Raw genomic sequence first — 10,460 nt, forward strand, 5'->3', positions numbered from 1 at the left:
AATGTCATTGGTAGTTTGATAGGGATTGCATTGAATTTGTAGATTGTTTTGGGTAGTATATTCATTTTCACAATATTGATTCTTCCAATCCAAGAACATGGTATATGTCTCCATCTGTTTATGTCAAATTTGATTTATTTCATAACTGTTTTATAGTTTTCTGAGTACAAGTCTTTCGCCTCCTTAGGCAGGTTAATTCCTAGGTATTTTATTCTTTTTGTTGCAGTGGTAAATGGGAGTGTTTCCTTAATTTCTCCTTCGGATTTTTCGTTGTTGGTGTATAAGAATGTCAGAGATTTCTGTGCATTAATTTTGTATCCTGCAACCTTACCAAATTCATTGATTAGTTCTAACAGTTTTCTAGTGTCATCTTTAGGATTTTCTATGTATGATTGTCATAGGCAAACAGTGACAGTTTTACTTTGTTTCTAATTTGTATTCCTTTTATTTCTTTTTCTTCTCTAGGACTTCCAAAACTATGTTGAATTAGAGTGGCGAGAGTGGACATCCTTGTCTTGTTACTGATCCTATTGGAAATGCTGTCAGATTTTCACCATTGAGTATGATGCTTGCTGTGGGTTTGTCATATATGGCCTTTATTATGTTGAGGTAGGTTCCCACTATGCACATTTTCTAGAGAATTTTTATAAATGGGTGTTGAATTTTGTCAAAAGCTTTTTCTGCTTTTGAGATGATTATATGGTTTTTATTCCTTAATTTGTTAATGTGATATATCACATGGATTGATTTGCATATATTGAAGAATCCTTGCATCCCTGGGATAAATCCCACTTGATCATAGTGTATGATACTTTTAACGTGCTGTTGGATTCTGTTTGCTAGTATTTTGTTCAGGATTTTTGCATCTATGTTCATCAGTGATATTGGTCTATAATTTTCTTTTTTTGTGTGATTTTTTTTCTGGTTTTGGTATCAGGGTGATGGTGGCTTTGTAGAATCAATTTGGGAGTGTTTCTCCCTCTGCAATTTCTTGGTAGACTTTGAGAAGGATAGGTTTTTGCTCTTCTCTAAATGTTTGATAGAATTCGTCTGTGAAGCCATCTGGTCCTGCACTTTTATTTGTTGGAAGATTTTAAATTACATTTTCAGTTTCATTACTTGTGATAGGTCTGTTTATATTTTCTAATTCTTCCTGGTCCAGTCTTGGAGAATTGTACCTTTCCAAGAATTTGTCCATTTCTTCGTGGTTGTCAATTTTATTGGCATATAGTTGTTTGTAGTAGTCTCTTATAATCCTTTGTATTTCTGCAGTGTCTGTTGTGATTTCTCCTTTTTCATTTCTAATTTTATTGATTTGCATCCTCTCCCTTTTTTTCCTGACGAGTCTGGCTAAGGGTTTATCAATGTTGTTTATGTTCTTAAAGAACCAGCTTTTCGTTTTATTGATCTTTGCTATTGTTTTCTTTGTTTCTATTTCATCTATTTCTGCTCTGATCTTTATGATTTCTTTCCATCTACTGACTTTGGGTTTTCTTTGTTCTTCTTTCTCTAGTTGCTTTAGGTGTAGGGTTAGATGGTTTATTTGAGATTTTTCTTGTTTCTTGAGGTGAGATTGAATTGCTGTAAACTTCCCTCTTAGAACTGCTTTTGCTACATCCCATAGGTTTTGGGTCATCGTGTTTTTGTTGTCATCTGTTTCTATGTATTTTTTAAGTTCTTCTTTGATTTCTTCAGTGATCTTTTGGTTATTTATTAGTGCACTGTTTAGCCTCCATGTATTTGTGTTTTTTTACAGTTTTTTCCCCCTGTAATTGATTTCCAATCTCATCACGTTGTGGTCAGAAAAGATGCTCGATACGATTTCAGTTTTCTTAAATTTTCTGAGGCTTGATTTGTGACCCAAGATGTGATCTCTCCTGGAGAATGTTCTGTGTGCACTTGAGAAGAAAGTGTATTCTGCCACTTTCGTGTGGAATGTTCTATAAATGTCAATTAAATGTATCTGACCTATTGTGTCATTTAAAGCTTGTGTTTCCTTATTTTCTGTTTGGGTGATCTGTCCATTGGTGTAAGTGGGGTGTTAAAGTCCCCTACTATTATTGTGTTACTGTCGATTTCCACTTTCATGGTTGTTAGCATTTGCCTTATGTATTGAGGTGTTCCTGTTTTGGGTGCATAAACATTTATAATTGTTATAGCTTCTTCTTGGATTGATCCCTTGATCATTATGTAGTGTCCTTCCTTTATCTCTTCTAGCAGTCTTTATTTTGAAGTCTATTTTATCTGATACAAGTATTGCTACTCCAGCTTTCTTTTGATTTCCATTTGCATGGAATATCTTTTCCCATCCCTTCACTTTCAGTGTGTATGTGTCCCTAGGTCTGAAGTGGGTCTCTTGTAGACAGCATATATATGGGTCCTGTTTTTGTATCCATTCAGCTAGTCTTTGTCTTTTGATTGGGGCATTTAATCCATTTACATTCAAGGTTATTATCGATATATATATTCCTATTACTGTTTTCTTAATTATTTTGAGTTTGTTTTTGTGGGTCTGCTTCTTCTCTTGTGTTTCCTGCCTAGAGCAGTTTCCTTAGCATTTGTTGTAAAGCTCGCTTGGTGGTGCTGAATTCTCTTAGCTTTTGCTTGTCTGAAAGCTTTTGATTTCTCTGTTGAATCTGAACGAGATCCTTGCTGGGTAGAGTAATCTTGGTTATGGGTTTTCCTCTTTCATCACTTTAAGTATATGCTGCCACTCCCTTCTGGCATTCAGAGTTCCTGCTGAAAAATCAGCTGATAACCTTATGGGGATTCCTTTGTATGTTATTTTTTGCTTTACCCTTGCTGCTTGTAATATTTTTTCTTTGAATTTAATTTTTGTTAGTCTGATTAATATGTGTCTTGGTGTGTTTCTCCTAGGGGTTTATCCTGTATGGGACTCTCTGTGCTTCCTAGACTTGGGTGACTAATTCCTTTCCCATGTTAGGGAAATTTTCTACTATAACCTCTTCAGATATTTTCCCAGACCCTTTGTTTTTCTCTTCTTCTGGGACCCCTATAATTCGAATGTTGGTGCATTTATTGTTGTCCCAGAGGTCTCTGAGATGGTCTTCAGTTCTTTTCATTCTTTATTCTGCTCCCCAGCAGTTATTTCCACCATTCTGTCTTCCAGCTCACTTATTCATTCTTCTGCCTCAGTTATTCTGTTACTGATTCCTTCTAGTGTATTTTTCATTTCAGTTATTGTGTCGTTCAACTCTGTTTGTTCTTTAGTTCTTCTAGATCTTTGTTAAACATTTCTTGTATTTTCTCAGTCTGTGCCTCCATTCTGTTTCCGAGATTCAGGATCATCTTTACTGTCTGAATTCTTTTTCAGGTAGATTGCCTGTTTCCTCTTCATTTATTTGGTCTTGTAGGTTTTTACCTTGCTCCTTCATCTCTGACATATTTTTTTTGCTGTCTCTTTTTTTTTTTTTTTGATTTGTAATATTTTTTCTTTGAATTTAATTTTTGTTAGTCTGATTAATATGTGTCTTGGTGTGTTTCTCCTAGGGGTTTATCCTGTATGGGACTCTCTGTGCTTCCTAGACTTGGGTGACTAATTCCTTTCCCATGTTAGGGAAATTTTCTACTATAACCTCTTCAGATATTTTCCCAGACCCTTTGTTTTTCTCTTCTTCTGGGACCCCTATAATTCGAATGTTGGTGCATTTATTGTTGTCCCAGAGGTCTCTGAGATGGTCTTCAGTTCTTTTCATTCTTTATTCTGCTCCCCAGCAGTTATTTCCACCATTCTGTCTTCCAGCTCACTTATTCATTCTTCTGCCTCAGTTATTCTGTTACTGATTCCTTCTAGTGTATTTTTCATTTCAGTTATTGTGTCGTTCAACTCTGTTTGTTCTTTAGTTCTTCTAGATCTTTGTTAAACATTTCTTGTATTTTCTCAGTCTGTGCCTCCATTCTGTTTCCGAGATTCAGGATCATCTTTACTGTCTGAATTCTTTTTCAGGTAGATTGCCTGTTTCCTCTTCATTTATTTGGTCTTGTAGGTTTTTACCTTGCTCCTTCATCTCTGACATATTTTTTTTGCTGTCTCTTTTTTTTTTTTTTTGATGAGTGGGATTGTGTTCCTGTTTTACTTGTTGTTTGGCCTGAGGCTTCCAACACTGGAGTTTGTAGGCTGTTGGATAGAGCTGGGTCTTGGTGCCGACATGAGGACCTTCAGGAGACCTCATTCCGATGAATATTCCCTGCGTTCTGGGGTTCTCTGTTAGTCCAGTGGTTCAGACTTGGAGCTCCCACCACAGGAACTTTGGCCCAACCCCTGGCTCATGAACCAAGATGCTGTAAGCTGTGTGGGGCGGCAAAAAAAAAAAAAAAATGGAGAACAATAAAAAAGTAAAAAATAAAAATAGACTAGGAAACTAACAGATATCTTAGAAAGCATATAAAAATAAAAATATAGATGAAACAACAACCGAAGGTAAAACAGAACCACAATAGTAAAAAGGAGGAGGAGAAAGAAAAAGAAAAAGGTAGAAAAGGCCTTGGCTGTGGAGGGTGGGGCCTAAGCAGGGTTGGGGTTTGGGCAGTGGGCAGGGCCTATGCTTGGGACCCACAGGGCTGGAAAAGGCCCTAGGGGTGTAGGGGGTGGGGCTTAGGCTCAACAGAACAGAAGGGGCCCAGGTGTGCCTCCTGCCTCTGGTCTCAGAGGGTGGGGGACCCCACCTGGGAGCCCAGCAGGGCTCGAGTGGGTGGGGCAAACACCCTCTGCTGCTCTCCTCCAGTCCCCAAGGGCCTCTCCCGCCTGCCTCTCCTGTTCTCCCCCGGCCTCCTTCCTATACCCCCAGGACCAACGGGGCCTGGAGGGGGCCTGTGAGGGCATAGGATCCGGCCTGAGAGCAAGGCAGACTTCCCTGGCCGATTGGGCAGGGGAAACGCTTGGTGCACTCCACCCCCATCCGAGTGCCTGAGGGTCCCTCCAGGCGTGGGAACCCCTCCCCCTCTCAGCCACCCCTCAGGGCTGGTCCTGTCTGGCCTCCACTTCTCCTCCCCCCTCAGTCCCCCCACGTCTTATGGGTTCGCTTGAGCATTCCTCCCATCTCTTGGGGTGTTGAGGTCCCCCACCAGCGTCCAGCAGGTTCCCTAGTTGTGGGGAGATGCAAACTCTGCGTCTTCCACACCGCCATCTTGACTCTGCCAGCCCCTTATTTTATACATAGTAGTTTGTACCTCTTAATCCCCTACCCCTATCTTGCCCCTCCCTGCTTCCCTCTCCCACTTGGTAACCACTAGTTTGTTTTCTAGATCTGTGGGTCTGTTTCTTTTTTGTCATATACACTAGTTTGTTTTATTTTTTAGATTCCACATATAAGTGAAATCATGCAGTACTTGTCTTTCTCTGACTTCTTTCAACAATACATATTTTCAAAGATGTCTTTACACAGAGGCACATAGAAAATGAGGTGATGTATTGACTGATGGACAAAAATATTGTGACCCAGAGGCTCATAAGAGCCTAGCTAGCCCTGTACCTCCCCCAGGAGCAGTGGTTTAAAAATCACTAATTCAGTATTCACAGCAACTTTCCAGAACATAACTATTGCACATAGTGAGAACACACCGTATGCTCTAGAATTCAGGGGTTGCAAACTATAGGCCTTATGCCGGCCACCTGTTTTTGTAAATAAAGTTTTATTTAAACACAAGATCTACCCATCTGTTTACATATTGTCTGTGGCTGCTCTGGCACTGTAGCGGCGGAGTTGCGTAGTTGTGACAGACTGTATGGTCCACAGAGCGTGTCATATTTAACACCTGGTCCTTCTTAGAAAAGCCCCTGCTAGATGCCTGGCTTCCAAGGCCTGCTCTGCAGCGGATAGGCGGTGACACGGTAGCCAAGCTAACAAACCTTGCCCTGTGTCAGTTTCCTTAGATGTAAAGTAGAACTCTTATCATCATGCACCTCGAAGAGTCCTTGTGAGAAACAAATGGGGTGAAAATGCTTGAAAAGTGCTTATTTGCACAGTGCCTGGCACAGAATGAAAGCACAGTGGCTCTGTGCTCTTATTCTTATTATGTGGGTCACAGCCATCCTGGGGGAAGTGCGAGGGGATGGTTGGCGTACAGGCCCTCCGGATTCCCACAGAGTCATAGCAAACAGGACCTAATTCGGCTCTGGCTCTGGGGGCAGGGCAGGGGAGGGGTGGGGGCCCGGGCCGGCGGCCACGGTCTTCACGAGGCTGCAGGAAGCCGCTGTTTGTTGTTCCACCAGCTCCGGAGAGCAAGGCCTCCTTCATCCTGTCTTTCCTTCCAGGTGACCAACCGCGGCGAGGCCCACCTCGAGCTGAACGCCTTCCGCAGGAAGCACGACTGTGCCCTAGTCATCTCTGGAGACTCCCTGGAGGTGGGCACGGGCACCCCCGCCAGCAGGCTCCTCCCGGGAGCTGCCGTGTGGGAGGGGCCTTGGCCGACGCACCACCTCTCCCTGACCCCGCCAGGTTTGCCTCAAGTACTACGAGTACGAGTTCATGGAGCTGGCCTGCCAGTGCCCGGCCGTGGTCTGCTGCCGCTGCGCGCCCACCCAGAAGGCCCAGATCGTACACCTGCTCCAGGAGCGCACGGGGAAGCTCACGTGTGCAGTAGGTAGGGGCTGCCGCGCCTGCGCAGAGCGACCTTCCCCAGGGGTGATTGGGTCCTGCTGCCCTGGTGTTCAGGTTCCCAGGCCACTTTATTCAGGCCGTGACATTGACACCCCCTCCCCCTTTGGCCCTATTTTTGTTATTATTTTTTTTTTTTTAAAAGTGTTTTGCTTTGAGAAAGAGTTGAGAAGCATGCTGAGGGCTTTCCTCCTTAGCTTGCACTTCCTTTGCCAGTGACATGGGACACAGCAATGCCTGGGGGCTAAGACCACACTGCGGAGAGGAATCTGGGTCCAAACTGCTGCTTTTTCCTAGCTGAGGGTCCCGGAGGGCTTCCTTCCCCCAGCTGAGCCTGTCTGCTCTATTGGTAGAAGGGGAGAGTAACAGTGGTTCTCTCAAATGGTGCTTATGAGGGTTCAGGGGGGCAGTAGCATTTAAGAAGTGCTCGCTGCACTCACAGTGAGCGTTCCCTACGCGCAGCGTTTGTCATTGCTGATAATGACGACACACCCACACCTTGGAGGCAGGGCGTGCGGTGTTGTAAGTGCCCACGTGGCATGGACACAGTTCCCTTGCTCAGTTGACTCAATGGCCTGGACCCTCAGCCAGTCACCTGGTTCCTCTGACTCTCAGCTCCTCTGCCTGTAACATAAGAACCTGTTACTGCAGGTTGCTGGAGCGATTAAGTGGAGCAGAGCAGAAAAGACACTTAGCATGCAGTGAAAGGCAGCACGTGTATGATTGTTTAAAGTAACAGTGAAAAGCAAGGTTATGTTTCTTTCCTCTCCCTAATTTCCTGGCTCTTCTCTCTGGTCTGGGTGACCCGCAGGTGATGGAGGCAATGACGTCAGTATGATCCAAGAATCGGACTGCGGTGTGGGTGTCGAGGGAAAGGTGAGCCCGTGGGGTGGGGGGGGGGCGTGTGTGCTGATTTCTGCCGAGTGGTGGTCGTTAGGATGTGAAGTGGTTGTGTCATTAGCTGGGAGTTGCTCCACCAGCTGGAGTTTCCTTTTCCCTCCAAGACCACTTAATGCTTCTGGAAATTCTAGATTACAGTTACAGAGCATAAGGAATCATGTATCATAATTACCTGGTATTACTGTCTGCAAGTCACAGATCCGTATCACTGTTAGCTTACAGACGAAGGCTGAGTCTTTGCTTTGCCAAAACCTAATTTTTTAAAGTGTTTTGCTACGTTCTTAGGGTGCAGCGAATGTACTTCAGACTCTTTCCTGGGAGTGTTGTCAGTGAAAGCATTAGTTATCACACTGTGGGGTGATCTCTTGGGGATTATGGAAGAATGTGGCGTGGTTTGCCCTTCATTAAAAGGCTAAGTTTGTGTGCTACGGTATACTAGTTTTCCTCTTTCCTTCCCTGTCAACTGTGTGCCAGCCGTGTATAGTTTACCCTGCCCTCTCTCGTTGGTGATCTTGCGGTGGCTGTAGGCAGGGAGGCTGGTCACCACGTTTGTTAGCGCAGTGTGTAAAGTAAGAGTACAGAGGCCGTGAGTGAGGGCTGGAGATGCTCCCTGACGTGTGTCCTTCCATACATTCCTGCATTTGGAACTTCCAAAAATGTTTTTTCTTTTCCACCCCCCTTTTTTTTTTTCCCTGGTTTTCTGGTTCTCATCCAGTTGACAGTTACTTGAGATTGAAGAGTTAAGTGATCCTTGAAGGAGTTGTTATGTCTGAAATCTGTATGGATTCCTTTAATGCAGGTTTTAAGAAGCACACTTGAGTTTAATAGATGGACTTCTTTACACGATGCTGATAGTACTAAAACATTTTCCCTTCTGTTCAGAATTATATTCTGATTCCTTTGGTTTTTGGAGTCTAAAAGTAAAAAGTGCTCACTGTAAAAAAAAAAAAACAAAAAACCTGAAACAATTTAGAAATGGATAAAGTGCATTCTTTCTTTTAGATGGCGGTATAAAACTAGTAACATTGGTTAATCTTCCAGAATTTTTGTCTATTTCTATACTAGTAGTTATGGGTATATATATAAAATATTATATATACACACACATAAATACATATATATGCATACACACATCTTACACATGTATATACATTATTTCCACATAGAATGTAAAATTTAAAACGTTATACTATGCTTGTTTCTTGTTTGTTTGTTTGTTTGTTGTCGGCGGTACGCGGGCCTCTCACCGTCGTGGCCTCTCCCGTTGCGGAGCACAGGCTCCGGACGCGCAGGCTCAGCGGCCATGGCTCACGGGCCCAGCCGCTCCGCGGCACGCGGGATCCTCCCGGACCGGGGCGCGAACCCGCGTCCCCTGCATCGGCAGGCGGGCTCTCAACCACTGCGCCACGAGGGAAGCCCCTATGCTTGTTTTTTAATGCAGCTTGCCTAAGTCTGTCATATCTTAGATTTCTTTATACATCAGAACGTGCAGATCCACCATTTTGTATGTTGCCTCGACCTTTTTTATTCTGAAAAATGTAACTCCTTCAGCAAAGTTGAAATAGAACAGTGAGCACCTGTGCACGCTTTGCTGTGATTTACCAGCTGTAAAGAGTTTCAGTAATCTCTGCTCTTCCTCTCCCCTCTCTCTCCCGCTGTCTCAGAATCAGCTGAAAGTAAGTGGCGGACATGTTACCCCTACATACTTCAGCTTGGAACTCTTAAGAACAGGTGTATTCTTCTACATAAGCAAAATAACAGCATCACCCCAAGTGTAATATTGATATGATAATATTATGTAATATCCATGGTCTCATTTCCCTAGTTGTCCTCAAGGTGTTCAAAAAGAAATCTCCATGAAGCAGTGAAGGATCACGCACTGCATTTATTCCCGTGTCTTCATGTCTCTTTACTCTTCTTTAATGGAGAACGCTTCTCTCCACCTCTTTTGTGGGGGGAGGCGGTGTGTTTTGCGACTTTGATATTCCGGAAGCGTTTGGGGCAGTTGTGGAACACCCCACGACGTCTGTGGGTTGGATGGCTCTGATTCAGGTTCTGTGTTTTTGGTGAGAGGAGCACATACGGGGCGTCCGTGCCTTCCTGTCGCATCACACCAGGAGGCTGTGATGTCCATCTGTCCCATTAGTGGGGTCCGTCATGTACCTTTTAAAATTAGAGAATCCCATAATATGGCTGCACTGTAAGTTATTTCCAGTTCTATGAACGTGCAAAGCTGTATGTTTGGGAATGTTCAATTTAGTATTGTTGGTAGCCTGAGCTGTGCCCCCTCCCCCGCATGTTTAACTCTGAACGGAGCTGAGTGCTAAATGCCTCTCTTAGAATGATTCTTTGCTTCTGATACACATTATGGGTTGGGCCTAACCCCCAAGGGTTAATACTAGATCCGTTTGACCTCCCAATTATGGGTGTCTGTGCTTATGAATGTTTTCTATTTAAATAAATTCCTCTTTTAAAATCAAATTTAGACTCAGACCACCAACCGTCTATAGCTGGAAACCAAAGAACCTCTATATTGAAGTTCTCCAAAAATCGCCGTACAGTTTCTGGCTTTTTCAATTAAAAAATAAAAAAGTGCCTTGACCTCTTGTGCTCCTGACGGTGCCCAATTTCGTCGGATTTTAGGAAGGAAAACAGGCTTCGCTGGCTGCGGACTTCTCCATCACTCAGTTCAAGCACCTGGGCCGGTTACTCATGGTGCACGGCCGGAATAGCTACAAGCGCTCGGCCGCCCTCAGCCAGTTTGTGATCCACAGGAGCCTCTGCATCAGCACCATGCAGGTGGGTGGGCAGGTGCGCACGGCTGTGTGCTTGCCGCGGACCTGAGAATTAGTCTCCACTTTGGAGCTGTTACCCCGGCCTGGCAGGTTTCAATGCCCCCCCCCCCCCCCCCCCCCCCCCCCCCCCCCCCCCCCCCCACGCCCC

General features: G+C 44.1%; 1 protein-coding gene across 1 annotated transcript in view; it reads left to right on the forward strand.

The window, feature by feature from the left end:
• The window catches only part of ATP9A (ATPase phospholipid transporting 9A (putative)), a 140,906-nt gene that overhangs the window by 117,201 nt on the left and 13,245 nt on the right, over nucleotides 1–10,460 (forward strand). The window contains exons 20-23 of the mRNA XM_024128332.3: nucleotides 6,275–6,364; nucleotides 6,459–6,603; nucleotides 7,429–7,493; nucleotides 10,161–10,316. Coding sequence (XP_023984100.1) covers nucleotides 6,275–6,364; nucleotides 6,459–6,603; nucleotides 7,429–7,493; nucleotides 10,161–10,316 — 456 coding nt within the window. The remainder of the gene's footprint in view (nucleotides 1–6,274; nucleotides 6,365–6,458; nucleotides 6,604–7,428; nucleotides 7,494–10,160; nucleotides 10,317–10,460) is intronic.

The sequence above is a fragment of the Physeter macrocephalus genome, chromosome 14 (genome assembly GCF_002837175.3).
Source record: "Physeter macrocephalus isolate SW-GA chromosome 14, ASM283717v5, whole genome shotgun sequence".
Taxonomy (NCBI): Eukaryota; Metazoa; Chordata; class Mammalia; order Artiodactyla; family Physeteridae; genus Physeter; species Physeter macrocephalus.